The following is a 21155-nucleotide window of genomic DNA, read 5'->3' as shown; positions in this document are numbered from 1 at the left end:
GCTGATTGGTTTTAGTTCACTTGTGCTTCTTGGGAGAGGCCTTTTTGTTGTTATTTGGTCTTGAATGTCTCCAAACAACGGATCCAAAAGCATCTTGGCATACTTTTCCACAAAATCAACAAAGTTGTTGAATCTGATTCTCCTGCCAGTTCTCTGTTGTGTCTCATAAGCTGTGCTTCGCCACCTTTCTCTGAGTTTGTAGGGTAGTTTGGATGTAATTAGCCTTAAGTTCGATGGGATATCAAGTTCCTCCAAATACTGTAAATCTTGCATTACATTACAGCATCCTCTCAAATACAGTGCATATGCATGTAGCATTTTCCCATCCTCAGCTTTAATCGCTGTGCAATTCAAGGCTTTTTCCAAGTAAGCTCCCAAAATCTTCATCTCATTTCCAAAGTGTTCTTTTAAGAGGCGCCTTGCTTCATTGTAGCCCCTGGTGGCTTCCATGTGCAAACAGCTGCGAACCAAGTCTCTTGGCAAACCAGAGGTAAACTGCTCAAAGTAGTAGAGCCGGTCTTGATCATTATCAGTCTTGTCTTCAATCAAGTGTTCAAATGCATGGATAAAAGACTGATATGCCAGTGGGTTACCATCAAACACAGAAACCTCTCTTGCTGGTAGTAGAGACAGTTTTTTCTGTGAGACAATGAGTTTTGCGATGTCACTTTGTCTTTGAATAACCATTTCCAAGTTATCATGAGCAGCATTGATAACCACATTATCTTGTGCAGAGTGATTTATTGGTTGAGTCTGATTTACACTTTGGGTCTTGTGTTTTTTAGTTGCGTTTTTGTTTTGAGGTTTATTTAGATCTTCTGATGTGTTGGTGTTCCTTTTAAGTAGAGGTCTGTGGAGACTTAAGATGGTTTGGTGAAGTGGGGTCTTGGGTATTGCACCGAACTCTATAAAGTCCACATTGCTCTCCATAGTTTCTGTATCATGGTGATAATCATAATACTCAGTCATGCCATCACCTGGAGGTTCCTGAGCCACATCATGGCTTCCATGAATTAAATCACTTTGAAGGATTTGTATTTTAGCAGTTGATGCTGCGAGGTCTGCTTCCAACTCCATTTGCTCCATCTTTGGTTTTAGATTTGTTTCCTCCAGTTGCAAGGTGTGTTTTTCCTTAAGTGCAGCAGCTCGAGCCAATGTGGCAGCTTGTTCCGCTTTGGCAATTTTTAATTCTGAGGATACTGAGGAACATCTGGAGGCTTTTGATCCAGTGGCAGACTTTGATTTGTGAGATACATTTGATATGCTGTCCAGTGGTCCAACTTTTGATTATGCAATTTCTCTTTTCCATGTTTCAACATCTTTCATAAAATAATTCAAATTTGTTATTCTGGGTTCATACCAGTCATAATAATCATTTTCCTTTTCCTCTTCTGATAAGAATTCTTGCACAAAGTTGTGAGCATTTTTAAATTCATCCACAGCTCCTTTAAATACTTCAAATGCATCATTGACTTTATCAGCATTTCTAACATCAGTCATCAAAGTCTTTATTTCATTTAGCCTCCTCGTGCACGCGCACAGTCTGCCTCTGCGCGAAGCAATGCGCGTTCTCAGCATGTCCTCCTGTTAAGCTGCCGTCTCAGGTGTGCCAGACATCATTCCAGGTAATCACACAGCTCAATTTAATGTCCACTTATTTCATTCTTAAAAGTCCTTCCATTCTGTTCGAATGATTTCTTACAGCGCAGCGGCGCGTTCATTCGTTCATTGCGTCACCAGCTGATTTTACTCACGGCCCGCCGGCTGCTGGCTGTCATCGGTGCAGTGCGATCTTGGTTGGTCTTTTGGGTCTTCAGTGGAGTTTGTTTACTCGTAACGGCTACTCTTGCATTCCAAAAATGTTTCAAAAAAATAAAAATAAAGTAATGCAGAGTAGTCTTGAGGAGAAGTGTTTGACTCACTAAATTCCTTAATAAGCACTCGCGGAGATATTTCTAGATTCCAAATGATCATAATTTATTTTCACAAACAAAAAATATTCTCCGTGGTTGACTTTCAACATAATCAAAATAACTTATTTAGCGTGGCTTCAAAATAACTTGTTTTAGCGTGGCTTGTTTAGCGGTAAACAAACTGTTCCACTCCTCACTCCTTCAACCTGATAGACAGACAAAGGGCCCCCAGCTGTCCTGTCTTCTTAATTATAGGAGGAGGAAGTGGCTCACCAGTAGGAGCGTAAGCAGCTGAAAACAATCAGTCAATCACAATGAAATCTAAAACATCCAATAATTCATTAACATCATTCTTGATATTATTTGATTTCATTGTCAAACACTTAATAAATAAATAATATAGATAGGCTCCAACTGGCTCCAACAATATATATATATATTCCACTCTGGCGTTGCCAGCAGTGAGAGGCGACGGGCTGGGGTGGAAATTCTTGTTGCCCCCCGGCTCAGAGCCTGCACGTTGGAGTTCAACCCAGTGGACGAGAGAGTAGCTTCCCTCCGCCTTCGGGTGGTGGGTCGGGTCCTGACTGTTGTTTGCGCTTACGCGCCAAACAGCAGCTCAGAGTACCCAACCTTTTTGGATTCACTCGAGGGAGTACTTGAGAGTGCTCATATTGGCAACGACAGTGAAACCTGGAGAGGCGTGATTGGGAAGAATGGCCGCCCGGATCTGAACCCGAGTGGTGTTTTGTTATTGTACTTTTGTACAGATCGTCCATAACGAACACCATGTTCAAACATAAGGGTGTCCATATGTGCACTTGGCACCAGGACACCCTAGGCCGCAGTTCCATGATTGACTTTGTAGTTGTGTCATCGGGTTTGCAGTCTCATGTTTTGGACACTCGTGTGAAGAGAAGGGCGGAGTTTTCTACCGATCACCACCTGGTGGTGAGTTGACTGCGGTGGTTGGGGAGGATGCCTGACAGACCTGGTAGGCCCAAACGCATTGTGAGGGTCTGCTGGGAACGCCTAGCAGAGTCTCCTGTCAGAGAGAGTTTCAATTCCTGCCTCCGGAAGAACTTTGGACATGTCACGAGGGAGGTGCTGGACATTGAGTCCGAGTGGACGATGTTCCGTACCTCTATTGTCGAGGCGGCCGATTGGAGCTGTGGCCGCAAGGTGGTTGGTGCCTGTGGTGGCGGTAATCTTAGAACCCGCTGGTGGGTGAGGGATGCCGTCAAGCTGAAGAAAGAGTCCTATTGGGTTCTTTTGGCTTATAGGACTCCGGAGGCAGCAGACAGGTAACGACAGGCCAAGCAGTGTGCGGCTTCAGCGGTCGCGGTGGCAAAAACTCAGACATGGGAGGAGTTCGGGGAAGTCATGGAAAACGACTTCCAGACGGCTTCGAAGCGATTCTGGACCATCATCCGCCACCTCAGGAAAGGGAAGCAGTGCAATGTCAACACTGTGTATGGTGGGGATGGTGTTCTGCTGACCTCGACTGCGGATGTTGTGGATCGGTGGAGAGAATACTTCGAAGACCTCCTCAATCCTACCAACACGTCTTCCTATAAGGAAGCAGTGCCTGGGGAATCTGTGGTGGGCTCTCCTATTTCTGAGGCTGAGATTGCAGAGGTAGTTAAAAAGCTCCTCTGTGGCAAGGCCCCGGGGCTGGATGAGACCCGCCCGGAGTTCCTTAAGGCTCTGGATGCTGTGGGGCTGTCTTGGTTGACAAGACTCTGCAACATTGCGTGGACATCGGGGGCGGTACCTCTGGATTGGCAGACCGGGGTGGTGGTTCCTCTCTTTAAGAAGGGGAACCGGAGAGTGTGTTCCAACTAGGGCTGGGCGATATATCGATATACGCGATATATCGCGGGTTTGTCTCTGTGCGATATAGAAAATGACTATATCGTGATATTCGAGTATACGTTCTCACGCAGTTGCTTTTAGCTGCTGGCATTACACTACAGGCTCTCCTCGCTCTTTCCTGTGTCTCCTTCTCACAGACAGACAAGCGCACCTTCTTACACACGTCACATACTGTCACGACATACGTCACATACGTATACGCCCTCGCGCAGCAAAGAGGTAGCAGCATGGGTAACGTTAGCTGTGATGCTAGCGCACCCGTGCGAGTGGTATTACGAGAGAGAGAAGGTGCGAATTTGGTAACAAATGAAGGAATAATTAATTCCCCAAAAAAACAGCAGGGGTCCGTCGTCTGGCGGTGGTTTGGCTTCAACTGGGAATATGTCGAACAGACAACCGTAATTTGTCAAGTGTGGGGCAAAAGCGTTGCTATAAAAAGTAGCATTACTGCTAATATGTAGCATAATTTGAAAAGTCACCTGCTAGAGAATGAAGAGTGCTTACTCCGCATGTCAACATCTCTGTCCGGTGCCACACACCCACACCATCAAAATGCCGAGGACAACATTTCCAGATCAACACTGTATGAAAAAATTAGTGAATTTTTTTAGTTGTGATTTCCTTTTCTGCATGAAAGTTTTAAAGTAGCATATATTAATGAAGTATGAAGAAGAATGTTTTAATGTAGACACATAGAATCATCATACTGCTGTGATTATATGCATCAAGTGTTCATTCAAGGCTAAATCAAAATATTAATATATATATCGTGTATCGCGATATGGTCCTAAAATATTGCGATATTAAAAAAAGGCCATATCGCCCAGCCCTAGTTCCAACTATCGTGGGATCACACTCCTCAGCCTTCCCGGTAAGGTCTATTCGGGTGTGCTGGAGAGGAGGCTATGCCGGATAGTCGAACCTCGGATTCAGGAGGAACAGTGTGGTTTTCGTCCTGGTCGTGGAACTGTGGACCAGCTCTATACTCTCGGCAGGGTCCTTGAGGGTGCATGGGAGTTTGCCTAACCAGTCTACATGTGCTTTGTGGACTTGGAGAAGGCATTCGACTCCTGTGAGGAGTGCTCAGAGAGTATGGGGTAACGGACTGTCTGATTGTGGCGGTCCGCTCCCTGTATGATCAGTGTCAGAGCTTGGTCCGCATTGCCGGCAGTAAGTCAGACCCGTTTCCAGTGAGGGTTGGACTCCGCCAAGGCTGCCCTTTGTCACCGATTCTGTTCATAACTTTTATGGACATAATTTCTAGGCGTAGTCAGGTCGTTGAGGGTATCTGGTTTGGTGGCTGCAGGATTAGGTATCTGCTTTTTGCAGATGATGAGGTCCTGATGGCTTCATCTGGCCAAGATCTTCAGCTCTCACTGGATCGGTTCGCAGCCGAGTGTGAAGCGACTGAGATGGGAATCAGCATCTCCAAGTCTGATTCCATGGTTCTCGCCTGAAAAAGGGTGGAGTGCCATCTCCGGGTTGGGGAGCAGATCTTGCCCCAAGTGGAGGAGTTCAAGTACCTCTGAGTCTTGTTCATGAGTGAGGGAAGAGTGGATCATGAGGTCGACAGGGGGATTGGTGCGGCGTCTTCAGTAATGCGGACCCTGTATCGATCCATTGTGGTGAAGAAGGAGCTGTATATCATCGGCATCGCAGTCTCAGAAGACCATTGATTTCCTGTGCCTCGGAGTCAGGTCTTAGACTTAGACTTCCTTTTATTGTCATTCAAATTTGAACTTTACAGCACAGACTTGTCGCAGCTTCTCCTGTGGCTGCGTAGGCCAATTCGTGAGAGACATTCCCGGCCGCAGATGTCACATATCCAGACCGGTCCCATAGATGTTGCCGGTGTCGCAGAGCCCTGTTTCTTTCTCTTTGTCCTCTTAGCCTCATGGTGTTGGGCCAGGGTGGTTTCTGACTTGAGCAGCCCGCTGAGGAGTGCCTGCTGCTACTGAAGGCGGTCCTGGGCTGCATCTTCCCAGCTGTCGGGGCTGATGTCAACAGACTTAAAGTCTTGTTTGCAGACGTCCTTGTAACGCAGCTGGGGTCGGCCAATCTGCCTCTTGCCAGTTGTGAGTTCAGCATAAAGGATGTCCTTTGGGATTCGCCCATCATCCATCCGTCGGACATGGCCCAGCCAGCGGAGACGTCGCTGCCTCAGTAGGGAGCACATGCTGGGAAGCTGTGCTCTTTCCAGGACTGATTGCTTTGTGATCCTGTCCCTCCAGATAATGCCCAGTAGACGCCTAAGGCAGCAAAGATGGAAGATGTTTAGCCGCCGCTCTTGGTGGGAGTATAGGGTTCAGGTTTCACAACCGTACAGTGGAGTGATGGTGACACAGGCTCTGTACACCAGCACCTTAGTGTGGATAGTGAGCTTGCTGTTTTCCCATACTCTCGCTGTAAGCTTCCCAAAAGTTGAGGCAGCTTTTCCGATGCGGCCACTGAGTTCGGCATCGAGTGACAGGTTGTCGGTGATGGTGGAACCGAGGTAGGTGAAGGTGTTTACGACTTCCAGGGTGTAGTTGTTGATGGTGATAGAGGGGGGTGGTTCAGTTCCCTGTCCCATCGTCTTGGTTTTGCTCAGACTGATGGTCAGCCTCAAGTTCTGACAGGCTTTGGTGAACTGGTCCATTAGGGTTTGCAGGTGCTCCTGTGAGTGTGCTACCACTGCTGCGTCGTCAGCAAACAGCATGTCCCGGATGACGAGTGGCCTGACCTTTGTTTTTGGCTTTCAGACGGGCATGGTTGAATAGTTTACCGTCCGTCCTTGTGTGAAGGTAGACTCCTTCAGTTGCTGTACCAAATGCTTGGCGCAGGAGGGAAAAGAAGATCCCTACCAGGGTGGGCGCCAGCACGCATCCCTGCTTGACACCACACTAGATTTTGAAGGGGTCTGATGTGGACCCATCGAACTGGATGGTGCCATGCATGTCGGTGTGGAAGGACTGGAGGATGCAAAGGAGTTTGGCGGGACAGCCTATTCGTTCAACCAGCTGAAAGAGGCCTCTCCTGCTCACAAGGTCGAAAGCTTTCGTAAGGTCAATGAATGCCATGTAGAGTGGTTTTCTCTGCTCTCTACACTTCTCCTGCAGCTGTCTCAGAGAGAAAATCATGTCAGTAGTAGACTTTCCTGCTCTGAACCCTGCCTGAGATTCTGGGTATATTTTCTCAGCGAGAACCAGGAGTCTATTCAGTGCAACTCTGGCAAAGAGTTTGCTGGTAGTGCTGAGTAGAGAGATACCACAGTAGTTGTTACAATCACTCCTGTCTCCCTTATTCTTGTACAGGGTTATGATGGTAGCATCCCTCATGTCCTGTGGGACAGCACCTTCACTCCAGCACAGACAGAGGAGCTTGTGAAGTTAGTCGAGGAGAGCAGGCTTTCCACACTTGAGGGTTTCAGCTGCGATTCCGTCACTGCCAGGTGATTTACCGCATGCTAGGCTGTCAATCGCTTTGCTTAGCTCCTCAGTTGTTGGTTCCATGTCCAGTTCTTCCATTACAGGTTGACACTCAACATGGCAGAGGGCTGCATCGGAGACAGTGTTGTCACTGGCGTAGAGTTCGGAGTAGTGTTCTACCCAGCGGTCGAGTTGTTTAGAGCGGTCAGTGATGATTTCTCCCAGTGCCGATTTCAGCGTAGCAGTTGTGTGGTGTGATGGTCCAAGCGCCTTTTTGATGCCGTCGTACATGCCTTTGATGTTACCGGAGTCAGCGGCTGATTGGATGTTGCTGCAAAGCTGTAGCCAGTAGCTGTTAGCACAGCGACGGGAGGCATTCTGCAGTTTCTTCCTTGATGCCCTGAGAGCATGTAGGGTATTGTCATTCAACGTGCATTTGTAGTTGGTAAGGGCGATACGCTTTTCTTCCAGTATCGGTGCCAATACAGATGCGTTGGCTTCGAACCAGTCATTGGACCTTGGCAATCTTTTGCCAAAAACCGTTAGGCCTGTGGTGTGGATGGTGTCTCGTAAGCCTTCTCAGTACTGCTGGGCAGAGCTGCACTGGGGTAGTTGGTGGAGGGATTCCTCTAAGGCACAGTTGAAGGAAGCAGTTTTAGTTGGATCGGCTGCTTTGCTGCTATCCACACGGGGGGGTCCTTTAAGTTTTGCTCTGTAGATAATTTTTGTCTGCAGTTTGACTTTACAGCAGACGAGGGAGTAATCGGTGTCAGTCTGCACTGTGAATGGTACGGGTTTGGAGGACACTTCTGAGGTCAGAGCGCCGTGTTATGATCAGGTCCAACTGGTGCCAGTGGCCAGATCTTGGGTGTCTCCAGAAGACTTTGTGGTGGGGTTTGGACTGAAAGTATGAGTTAGTGATGCAGAGATTGTGAAATGTGCAGAACTCAAGGAGACGCTGCCCATTCTCGTTCATTCTACCAATGCCATGGTAACCCAAGCAAGATGGCCAGGAGTTATGATCTGAGCCAACTCTTGCGTTAAAGTCACCAAGCAAGTAGAGCTGATCTTGTTTGGGGATGTTTCTCACAGTCGCCTCAAGCTCATCATAGAATTTGTCCTTTATTTCGTTGGAGGAGCTAAGTGTTGGCGCATACACACTCACCAGGTGGACAGGTCCCATGGATGGTGGTGTTAAGGCAGACGGTTAAAATTCTCTCTGATCCACCTGTAGGTAGTACTATTGCACCTAGTAGAGTGTTCTTCACTGCAAAGCCAACTCCGTATTCTCTGGTTTCACCCAGAGGCTTCCCCTGTCAGTAGAAGGTGTAATCTCTTTCTCTCAGTGAGCCTGATGAGAGGAGTTGGGTTTCCTGAACGGTAGAGATGTCTGTTCGTCGATTCAGGAGTTCGTTGTTAATGACTGAGTGCAGACGTAGTGCTGGAGTCTTTGTTTTATTTGTTTTGCTTGGTGCAAGGTTTACAGCCCACTTTTCAGGAAGAGTCCCTTAGCTTCATGCACCCAATGAAGCAGGCAGGCTGTGGCGGAACAGCACCTAATTGGCTGGGGGCTGCCCAGCTTGAGGCGGGCGGTAGCTGTCCAGTAAGATTAAACATCTCTCCCACCGACGGAGGTAGCCCCTGGCACCCATCCCTACGCCAAACGAGAAAGGGCTTATAACCGGTAACTGCTGACCTCCCGTGTTGTGCCTTCACTGCACAGTGAAGCTGGAGTTTCCTCTCCAGGGCACAAGAGGCCTGGGCAAGGTGCACTCCTGCAGTTTTTTACATTCTTGGCGTTGCTTTTAGCACTGTTGTGGTTTGTTTAATCCACAAGCAGTAAATTTAGGAGGTATTATTATTACTCATGAGGCTGTGATTTCAGTCTCCTAGGCCAGTGTTTTTCAACCTTTTTTGAGCCAAGGCACATTCTTTTCATTGAAAAATTGCGGAGGCACACCACCTGCACAAAACATAAAAAAAATGAAACTAAGCAGCCGATATAGACAATAAAAAGTAGTAATCGCAATTGATGGATAAGACTTTAAACCAGGGGTGTCAAACGTACGGCCCGCGGGCCGGATCAGGCCCACGAACAGGTTTTATGCGGCCCGCGGGATGAGTTTGCGAAATTTTGGAATGAAAGAAACTGCTCTTCTAAATGTGTCCACTAGATGTCGCAATAGCAATTCTTTGTATAATTTTAGATGATGCTACATATGTAAAAAAAAAACAAAAAAAACACATGATCTTAGTGCACCAGTTGAGAAAAATGAGTAAACTACATAAATAACATCCTGTAATTTGATTTTGATATTTTTTTTATCTTAATAGATTGAAAATTACACCTATGAGTTGACTGATGAACATTATCCCATCATTTATTCAGAAAGTATAAGTAACGACAAATAAAGATAGAATACTATTAACTGCAACATGTAAGTGTAAAAAACCCCATCAACATTATGATTTGTTCATTTTCAGAATGTGCTTGTTCTATTTTTAAACAAAAAAAAAAATCTGAAGTTGTCTTTATTTTTAAGTTATCGTGCCGTGATTTTACCAGTCCGGCCCACCTGGGAGTAGATTTTTCTCCATGCGGCCCCCGATCTAAAATGAGTTTGACACCCCTGCTTTATACCATCACCATGCATGCATCAATATAGCTCTTGTCTCAAAGTAGGTGTACTGTCACGACCGGTCACATCACACCATGACTTATTTTGAGTTAGTGTTTTAGTTCTTGTCTTGCGCTCCTATTTTGGCGGCTTTTTCTCTTTATTTGGTATTTTCCTGTAGCAGTTCTCATGGCACACTGGTGGTTGTAGTAGTTAAACAAAAGTAGTGGTTGAAAAACACTGTTCTAGCCATTGCTAATGCTCGTTTTACAGCCAATAGAAATCGCCTTCAGAGTTTCTTCTTTGCAAGTTCTTTCCTCAATGTGCTGACAAATAAATAAATAAAACATGGATATTCATGTGAAAATAGACCCTACCCCCAGCTGGAAAAAGAGATGTGGAAAGTAGACAGCAGCTCTCTTTTCAGCAAGGATTTTTTGGATAGGGGGAAGGGTGTGCTAGTGTGTGACATTTCTGAGTCTGTAGAACAAACATAAATCAGCTGTTGATAAAATACATAATCATTCAAATGAGCATGCACAGAAAGCTAGCCTTGTCTGTAGAGATAACAATCAATGAGATTATGTGTTATTTAAAGCTGACCTACACTTGTCTTTGTCCTTCCTGTTCTTTGGTAGTCTAGAAAAATGTCAGCAACAAACTCAATTTTACAGACTGTGAATACATTTCTTCATTCCCTCCAAGAACTCTCCAATTAGGTCCTGTGATATCTCAGCTTTCAGGAAATGAATTAACGGTAGTTATTGCTGAAGTTCCTGCATAACTTAAAACTGTTTGCTTGTTGTAGCGATGGAATGGATTAGATGATATCAGCTGGCATGTACAAGCAATCCTACAGCGCCTTTACTTTTGCCAGTCAGTTGTGCAACAGTCAGTTCAACAATATCTATCAAGCTATCTCTCTCTGTTTGTTTTTGTTACAGATTGAGCACAGGAAGTTAACAAATGTGTTAGAAACTGGAGGAAAAGGGGTACGACTGAATAAGCTCTGCTTCTTTCTAGAAACTGTAAATATGTGATGTACCTCATTGTAACTGTACGCATTTATTTATAGTGTATAATTTGTAATTATAGTTGCATATTACTTACATATACAAAGTATCCAAAGCAGGGACAAAACGTGTCAGCACTGGGGGTTTTTTCTGTCTGGTTCTCAATGAAGGCGGGGGCTTTCCTTCCCTTTATTTTATTTCTCCTGCTTTTGCTTATTTGTCTCGTCCTGTCTTGACTTTTTTTAATCCTATGTTTGCACTGCTGTCCAAAATCTAAACAATGGAATTGATCAACTGTCCTCTCAACAAAATTGACAAGATCTTCTCAAAAAGAAGCTTGGGTTTGGGGGAACCTGCATGTCCTGATGGAACGTTTGGACACACGAATGAACCTTCATCATCATCATCATCATCATTTCTTTTTATTCCTTTCATGAAAATGCATATATACAAGCCATATACAGTTGACACTTTCATTGTTTTTTTGTTTCTTATACATTTCCATGATCAGAAAGGAGCAGATGGAAGAATACTATTCTTATATTTATCTGCCCCCTTTTTAACACAAATTATTTAGATGACTTTATCACTGTTCCCTCCACCAACACCCGAACTCCAACATACTTTTAATTTTCGTTTAAGCATTTTCAAAATGACACGTTCCAATCAAAATCAAAAAGCAGTTTGATATAATTCCAGTTGTCTCTTTTTGTAACTCTTTTTAAATTCAAAGATATTTTTGCAACTTTTTAAGTCTTTGTCTAGAGAATTCCATGCTTTCACACCAGCAACAGACAAGCACATTTGCTTCAAATTTGTTCGCACTCTTGGATGTTTAAAATCATACGGCCTTCTGTGGTTCTCATCTTCCGACGTGAACACAAATAACTTTTGTAAGTCCTTTGGAAGAACTTTATTTCTAGCTTTGAACATCACTAATAGAGTATGCAATTCTACAATGTCTTTTAGTTTTAATAATCCTGACCTAATGAAGAGTGGATTTGTGTGGTCTCTATATCCTACTGTAAAAATGATACGAATTGCTCTTTTCTGTGAAAAAAATAAAGGCATTATGTTGCTGTGATATGTATTTCCCCATATTTCTGCACAATAATTGAAATAAGGTAGAATAATTGAGCAATATAACATTATCATTGTATTATACGGGAAACTATTTAACCTTGTTCAAAATAAATAAACTTTTAGCTAACTTATTTTTCACATGCAATATATGAGCTTTCCATGTCAACTTTTCATCTAAGATGACCCCAAGAAATCTGATTTCAGACACCTTCTCAATTTTCACATTGTTTATGGATAAACTAACTTCTATCTTTCTTTTATTACTGAATACCATACATTTAGTCTTTTCCAAGTTTAAAGATAATTTATTTACATAAAACCACAATTTTAGTTTAACCATTTCCTCTTCAATATTATCGGCTAAGATTTTCAAGTCATCTCCTGAACAGTATACATTTGTATCGTCTGCGAATAATACGTACTGTAAAATTTTCGAAACCTCACAAATATCATTTATATATAAAATAAAAAGTTTGGGTCCTAAAATCGAACCTTGTGGAATTCCACATTCAATATTCATACATTCTGATCTATAATCATCATTCTCAACATATTGCTGTCGTTGTTGTAAATAGCTGGTTAACCAGTCCAGTGCAACTCCTCCAACTCCATAAGTATATAATTTAGAAATGAGAATTTGATGATCTATAGCATGGGTGTCAAACTCTGGCCCGCGGTCCAAATTTGGCCCGCCGTGTAATTTCACTTGGCCCGTGAGGCAATATCAAATTAACACTAGAGCTGGCCCGCCGACCATATGCAGTGGCGGTGCCGCGGTACACCGCTATTTCTCATACTCATACTTGCCAAACCTCCCGGGAGACTCCCAGATTTCAATGCCGCTCCTGGGAATTGTAACATCCCTTTTTCGACCAGTCCAACGAGTGCTGGCCCAGTTACATATAGTGTGCGGCTTTGGCACGCACTCAGAAATGAATGCAACGCATACTTGATCTTCAGCGATACAGGTTACACTGAGGGTGCCAGTATAAAAAAACTTTAACATTGTTAGAAATATACACCACACTGACTCCACACCAAACAAGAATGACAAACACATTTTGGGAGAACATCCGCACAGTAACACAACATAAACACAACAGAACAAAAACCCAGAACCCTTTGCAGCACTAACTCTTCCGGGACGCTACAAGGTGTGGGGGTGGGGGGGGGGGGGCTTTGGAGGTAGCGGGGGTGTATATTGTAGCGTCCCGGAGGAGTTAGTGCTGCAAAGGGTTCTGGGTATTTGTTCTGTGTTTATGTTGTGTTACTGTGCGGATGCTCTCCCAAAATGTGTTTGTCATTCTTGTTTGGTGGGAATTCACAGTGTGGCATATATTTCTAACAATGTTAAAGTTGCTTATACGGCTACTCTCAGTGTAAGTTGTATCGCTGTTGATGAAGTATGCTCTGCATTTACGTGTGTGTGCGTACAGGAGCCGCTCATATCTTGTGACTGGGCGGCACGTTGTTAGAAGGGATGAAAAGCGGATGTGACGTCAGCTCGTAGAAGACGTTAAAAGCAGTGCCTGTAAGGCACGCCCCCAAGACTGTGGAATACGAGAAATAATGACTGATGAACACCTTCGTTCGATAATGACGGTTGCTTCAGCTCAAAGCCTGAGCCTCGACATTAATGAACTAGCATCCAAGAAAAGATGGCAGGTATCTGGCTTGGGCACATCAGATTAGATCAGTATGTTGCAAACGGAGCCGTTTAAAGTCCTGAATGGTTGGTTTATTCATTATTTTATTTTCAAATTTATTAGCCTGTGGAAAAAGTTAATGTTGATATTTACCTCAGAAGGCTGCAAATAGAAAAGAAGCATTCAATTTTTATTTAAATTGTATTTGATATGCCATTGATATTTTTTAATTATTATTATTATTTGAAACTCAATTTTGCAAGTCACTATAAAGTTATATAAGCCTTGCTTGTTCAATATTTAATGCAAAACGTGTTTGGGTCCCTATTAAAAGGTTAATTTGTTCAACCTTGGCCCGCGGCTTTGTTCAGTTTTAAATTTTGGCCCACTCTGTATTTGAGTTTGACACCCCTGATCTATAGTGTCGAATGCCTTCTTTAAATCAATGAACACTCCTATTGTGTATTTATTTTGATCAATTGCAGTTGTAATATCTTCAATAATGTTCATTATGGCCAAGCTCGTAGACCTATTTGATCGAAATCCATACTGACTTTCATTTAATAATTTATGTTTTTCAATAAAGCAGTCTAATTTATTAACAAACAGTTTTTCAAGCACTTTTGAAAATTGAGATAGGAGAGATACTGGTCTATAATTACCAAATGTATGTTTATCTCCAGTTTTAAATAAAGGTATGACCTTAGCTGTTTTCATACTGTCTGGGAAAACTCCTACTTTAAAAAAACAATTAATTATATAATGTAATGGTTTAATGATGCAATCAATTGTGTTTTTTATTATTTTCATGTCAATACCCTCATTGTCTGTGGAGGTCTTGTTTTTTTAGTTTATAAACCACAGATAATATTTCATTTTCAGTCACTTCACTAAGAAACATTGACTGCATAACCCTCTTTTCCCTTTTCCAGACACCCCCTGATTGATCATTAGCTCTTGGTATTTTGTTTGCTAAGCTACGTCCTACATTTACAAAGAATTGATTTAATTCATTGACAATTTCATCTTTGTTTTCAATTAACATATTATCTTTTTTTTTAAATATCTAGGTAGTTCTATTCTCCTTGTTCTAATCCATATTGCTTTATTCAAAATATTCCATGTAGCCTTTGTTATTTTTATTTTCATGCAGCATTCTCTGTTCTTGATTTGATAAACTCCTTATAAAGTCTATTTTTCTTTTTACATGCATTTTTCACACTGTTCATCCAAGGTGCATTATTTTGCCTTTGTTTAGATCTGCATGGAACCTCAGGACAATGCTTGTTATACAGAGTAATATAATGTTTAAGAAAATAATCATAGGCAGTGTTTATATCGTCTGTGTACACCTCTTTCCACTCTTGTTTTAATAGGTCATTCCTGAAGTTGTTAATATGATTGACACTTCTTTTCCTCTTAAGTATTTGATGATATGTTCTTTTAGAGAATTGATAGTCAAATATTTCAAATATAGGCAGATGATCACTTATGTCATTTATCACTAACCCAGTAGTTGTGGTTATTCTGCTAGGCTTTGTAAATAATGGGTACAGCCCTTTTTCATAAAATATCTAAAAAAAATCTGATGTCTGTTTATGTGAATCTACCTTTAGAAGATCAATATTATAATCTCCACAAATTACGATAGTCCTATTTTGATTTAGACCATTAATCATTTCCTCTAATTTATCCATGAATGTTTCCACTTTTGATCCTGGTTTTCTATATACACATGCAACAACAATGTTTCTGTTTTGTTCTAATTCTATCTCAACAGCTACACACTCCATTAAATAATTTATGGCCATTGTCATACATTTAACTGGTCTGCATTTTAGTTCATTATATATATAGAGGGCCACCCATCCTCCAGTCCTATTGTCTCTGCTAGTGACATACAGATCATAGTCCTTTAATTTCAAATCAACCTCCTTGCCTTTCTTTATCCATGTTTCAGATAAAGCAATTACCTTAAATCTACCTTTAAGTGACTCCAAAACATTTTTGATTTTAGAAAAGTCTTTTGGTAAACTTCTACAATTAAAATGAATCAAAGAAAATGTATTTTCTATGCCTACGTCATCAAATTGCTCCTCAGTATAATACTGGCAAGAATCCTTATATGCTTAAATATATGAGTCTCTGGATCCTCTGGATCCACTTCATTATCAAAATCAAATGTGCCTCTGGAGTCTCTGGATGAGTCTAGATGAGTCTCTGGATCCACTTCATTCTCAAAAACAAATGTGCCACTTTCTGTATAATCAACACTTGAAAGGGCTTCAGTCTTGAAAGAAAGAGTCATGAGTTCCTTACAGAAGATCCAATAATCAAGCAAAAAAGAAGAACAAGAAAAAAGAAAAATGCACTCACTATTTTCATTTGTACTGATCCAGGTCTTTCAATGTTCTCATCACAATCACTTTGGCTTGTTCTGGTGGTCCGTTTGTCCGGATGAAAACTTTTCCATTCCTTGTCCAGGTTGATTGGATTTTATTTTGCTTTTTGAGGATCCGGCCTGTCCAAGCAATTTCAGCATTTTTCTTTGTCAGGTGCTCATTTAGATAAACTCCAGTGCCTTTAAGTTTTTTAGCTGCCTTCAGAATTTCCACCTTGTGCTTTCTATTTGCAAACTTGATGATGACTTTAGGCTTGTTGTTTTTTTTGTCCTTACTTGGAAGAATGTGACATGCTGATATGTGCTGACTCTCCAGAGGAATATGTTAACTCTTCATGAAGCGTACCACTTGTTGCTCCAAGGTGTCAAGCTCCTCAGATGGTGCATCCTCACCATGCTGGTCATCAGGTGGGCCAGCAACCCGGGCATAATTCCGATGCCTGGCCGGTGACCACAAGGTCATCAGCTCTGGAATACTGTTCCAAGTCATCCACCCTTTGTTCTAGGAGCTCAATCCGTTCATTCTTGTGTTGGATGATAGCCTTTAGCTGCCTGATCTCCTCCATGAGGCCTGTCAGTTTCCTCTGTTGTTCCACCACTTCACTGATTTCCCTTGACATAAAGTCTAGGGAATCTTTAATTCCTGCCATTTCAGTTGCTAACTTTGCATTGGTAGTCATTGTTCTACGAGCAATCTTGACTCTTGTTGGATGTCAGTGATTTAGATTTCAGTCGATTCCATTAGGCCTTTCAGCAGAGAGAAACAGTTGCAGCCATCTTGCTCAAAAGCCACGCCCCCCTTAAGAGAAGAGTCGTGATAACAGGACATCTGCTGATTTAAGCATTGCTCTGGTCTATAGAATATTGGGAGATGCTGGTAGCCGTTCAAGGTACCCCAAAGCTGCCACAAATTATTTAAAGGATGGGCATAGCCGTGTGCACTCAGACTTTTGTGGTTTCTGAACTAAATCGCAAACATCTTGGAGATGCCATGTGGTCTGCAAGATAAAGCTATGATCAGTTTGAGGACCAGACAATTGACAATTAGAGTGAAACGTTTACATTTGTTTTCGCTCATTCAAACATAAACATTCTAATCTGGATTTTGTTATCCCGCTGGAACAGCTTGGCAAGATCTTTGCTATGAGACACCGGCAGGGGATAGCGCAACGTAGAAGCTCCAAATTCCTTCCGTCTTTCGTGGACATATAACTGTTGTTTGTTGACTTGCACCCCACTAGATAATGGATAACATGAGATGAGAATATATTCAGCAGGTGACTGGAATAAGGTTTGAATCGTTAAATGTCTATTTTAGGTAAAGTGCTGCAAACATTACACCAGGAAGTTATCCTTTATCTTAATTTCACAAGTAGTAATTCTTCCTTCAAGTAACATCATGATAATATTCACTTTATTCTCCAGGCGATGGGAGGGTGGAGATCCTGGCGTGTCCAACCAGAAGACCCCAACCACAATCTTGCTGACTCCGGACAGAAAGTTTCATAGTTTTGGCTACGCGGCACGTGACTTTTATCACGACCTGGACCCCAGCGAGTCCAAACACTGGCTCTACTTGGAGAAATTCAAAATGAAGCTCCATACTACGGCAGTAAGTTAGGCAAATAAACCCCAAACAAAATTCTATCATAATCTGAAAAAAACACGAACATATCATTCAAACCCTGTTGTGAGTGACATGTTAGAGTAAATATTACTTTTAACACAGTAAGGTATGTCTTGTTACAGTAAATATTACTTTTAACTCCATAATGTAAGTCTTTCACTATATTCTAACTCAGTCATGCACCTTACAATGTTACGTTGTGGTGTAACGATATCAATAACATATTGTTGATGTTACTAACTGTATCCTCATTACAGAACCTATCCATCAATACAGACCTCCAGGCAGCAAATGGGAAGCGCGTGAAGGCTTTAGACATTTTTGCTTATGCACTGGCCTTCTTTAAGGAGCAAGCGCTAAAGGTAAAGTACTGTTTGACATATTTAATGCTGTTATCATTATTATTATTATAGATTTCCTGATCAACATTTTGGGTCTACGATACAATCTGATTGTTTGGCCTCCCTGACTTTGTCAACAATAACAAAAACAATCGAAAAAAGGGTTTTGTAATAAAAAAACAAAAAAAAGAAAATATCGAACAAATCCCTTGAGTATTGTTTACAGCAGCGGTGCCCACACGTTTTCAGCAGGTGAGCTACTTTTCAAATGACCAAGTTAAGGTGATCTACCTCATCTTCATTCATATATATATATATATATATATATATATATATATATATATATATATATATATATATATATATATATATATATATATATATATATATATATGTATGTATGTATGTATGTATGTATATATACATATATATATATATGTATATATATATATATATATATATATATATATATATATATATATATATATATATATATATATATATATATATATATATATATGTATATATATATATATGTATATATATATATATGTATACTGTATATACACAGTCATGGTCAAAAGTAAACATACAGCAATGTTAATATTTGGTTGCATGTCCCTTGGCAAGTTTCACTGCAATAAGGTGCTTTTGGTAGCAAGGTTTTGGTTGCAATTTTGACCACTCTTGACAAAATTGGTGCAGTTCAGACAAATGTGTTGGTTTTCTGACATGGACTTGTTTCTTCAGCATTGTCCACACGTTTAAGTCAGGACTTTGGGAAGGCCATTCTAAAACCTTAATTCTAGCCTGATTTAGCCATTCCAAAGGAAGCAGGGGTCACCAACCTTTTTGAAACCAAGAGCTACTTCTTGGGTACTGACTAATGCGAAGGGCTACCAGTTTGATACACACTTAAATAAATTGCCAGAAATAGCCAATTTGCTCAATTTACCTTTAACTCTATGTTATTATTAATAATTAATGATATTTACACTTAATTGAACGGTTTAAAAGAGAAGAAAACACGAAAAAAATGACAATTAAATTTTGAAACATAGTTTATCTTCAATTTCGACTCTTTAAAATTCAAAATTCAACCGAAAAAAAAGAGAAAAACTAGCTAATTCGAATCTTTTTGAAAAAATTAAAAAAATAATTTATGGAACATCATTAGTAATTTTTCCTGATTAAGATTAAATTTAGAATTTTGATGACATGTTTTAAATAGGTTAAAATGCAATCTACACTTTGTTAGAATATATAACAATTTGGACCAAGCTATATTTCTAACAAAGACAAATCATTATTTCTTCTAGATTTTCCATGACAACAATTTTAAAAGAAATTCAAAAGACTTTGAAATAAGATTTAAATTTGATTCTACAGATTTTCTAGATTTGCCAGAATATTTTTTTTGAATTTTAATCATAATAAGTTTGAAGAAATATTTCACAAATATTCTTCGTCAAGAAATTAGAAACTAAAATGAAGAATTAAATTAAAATGTATTTATTATTCTTTACAATAAAAAAAAAATTTTTTACTTGAACACTGATTTAAATTGTCAGGAAAGAAGAGGAAGGAATTTAAAAGGTAAAAAGGTATATGTGTTTAAAAATCCTAAAATCATTTTTAAGGTTGTATTTTTTCTCTAAAATTGTCTTTCTGAAAGTTATAAGAAGCAAAGTAAAAAAATGAATGAATTTATTTAAACAAGTGAAGACCAAGTCTTTAAAATATTTTCTTGGATTTTCAAATTCTATTTGAGTTTTGTCTCTCTTAGAATTAAAAATGTGGGGCAAAGCGAGACCAGCTTGCTAGTAAATAAATACAATTTAAAAAATAGAGGCAGCTCACTGGTAAGTGCTGCTATTTGAGCTATTTTTAGAACAGGCCAGCGGGCTACTCATCTGGTCTTTACGGGCTACCTGGTGCCCGCGGGCACCGCGTTGGTGACCCCTGATATACAGTACATACACTACCGTTCAAAAGTTTGGGGTCACCCAAACAATTTTGTGGAATAGCCTTCATTTCTAAGAACAAGAATAGACCGTCGAGTTTCAGATGAAAGTTCTCTTTTTCTGGCCATTTTGAGCGTTTAATTGACCCCACAAATGTGATGCTCCAGAAACTCAATCTGCTCAAAGGAAGGTCAGTTTTGTAGCTTCTGTAACGAGCTAAACTGTTTTCAGATGTGTGAACATGATTGCACAAGGGTTTTCTAATCATCAATTAGCCTTCTGAGCCAATGAGCAAACACATTGTACCATTAGAACACTGGAGTGATAGTTTCTGGAAATGGGCCTCTATACACCTATGTAGATATTGCACCAAAAACCAGACATTTGCAGCTAGAATAGTCATTTACCACATTAGCAATGTATAGACTGTATTTCTTTAAAGTTAAAGGCCTACTGAAATGAATTTTTTTTATTTAAACGGGGATAGCAGATCTATTCTATGTGTCATACTTGATCATTTCGCGATATTGCCATATTTTTGCTGAAAGGATTTAGTATAGAACAACGACGATAAAGATTGCAACTTTTGGTATCTGATAAAAAAAAGGCTTGCACCTACCGGAAGTAGCGTGACGTAGTCAGTTGAACATATACGCAAAGTTCCCTATTGTTTACAATGATGGCCGCATGAAGTGAGAGAGATTCGGACCGAGAAAGCGACAATTTCCCCATTAATTTGAGCGAGGATGAAAGATTTGTGGATGAGTAAAGTGCAAGTGAAGGACTAGTGGGGAGTTGAAGCTATTCAGATAGGGAAGATGCTGTGAGAGCCGGGGGTGACCTGATATTCAGCTGGGAATGACTACAACAGTAAATAAACACAAGACATATATATACTCTATTAGCCACAACACAACCAGGCTTATATTTAATATGCCACAAATTAATCCTGCATAAAAACACCTGCGTGTTTGTTATGCTAGCTCCTAGCTCCTCTGCTAGCTCCTAGCTCCATAGAACACGCCAATACAATTCAAACACCTGATCAACACACACAATCACTCAGCCCAAAAGACCGTTTACCTAACCCAAGGTTCATAAAGCTTATATATTTTTAAAAAGTTACGTACGTGACGCGCACATACGGTCAAGTTATCGAATGTTTAGCAGCCAAGGCTGCATACTCACGGTACCTGATATTCAGCTGGGAATGACTACAACAGTAAATAAACACAAGACATATATATACTCTATTAGCCACAACACA

At 40.9% G+C, this 21155-nt stretch overlaps 1 protein-coding gene across 6 annotated transcripts in view; it reads left to right on the top strand.

Annotated features, from left to right (window-relative positions):
- The window catches only part of hspa12a (heat shock protein 12A), a 178586-nt gene that overhangs the window by 88522 nt on the left and 68909 nt on the right, over window positions 1-21155 (top strand). For all 6 annotated transcript variants that reach the window (XM_062058912.1, XM_062058910.1, XM_062058909.1 and 3 more), the window contains exons 4-5: window positions 17382-17568; window positions 17841-17945. In XM_062058912.1, coding sequence (XP_061914896.1) covers window positions 17382-17568; window positions 17841-17945 — 292 coding nt within the window. The remainder of the gene's footprint in view (window positions 1-17381; window positions 17569-17840; window positions 17946-21155) is intronic.

This window comes from Entelurus aequoreus, linkage group LG09 (assembly GCF_033978785.1).
Source record: "Entelurus aequoreus isolate RoL-2023_Sb linkage group LG09, RoL_Eaeq_v1.1, whole genome shotgun sequence".
NCBI classification, from domain to species: domain Eukaryota; kingdom Metazoa; phylum Chordata; class Actinopteri; order Syngnathiformes; family Syngnathidae; genus Entelurus; species Entelurus aequoreus.
This window is presented reverse-complemented; position numbering and strand designations above follow the sequence as displayed.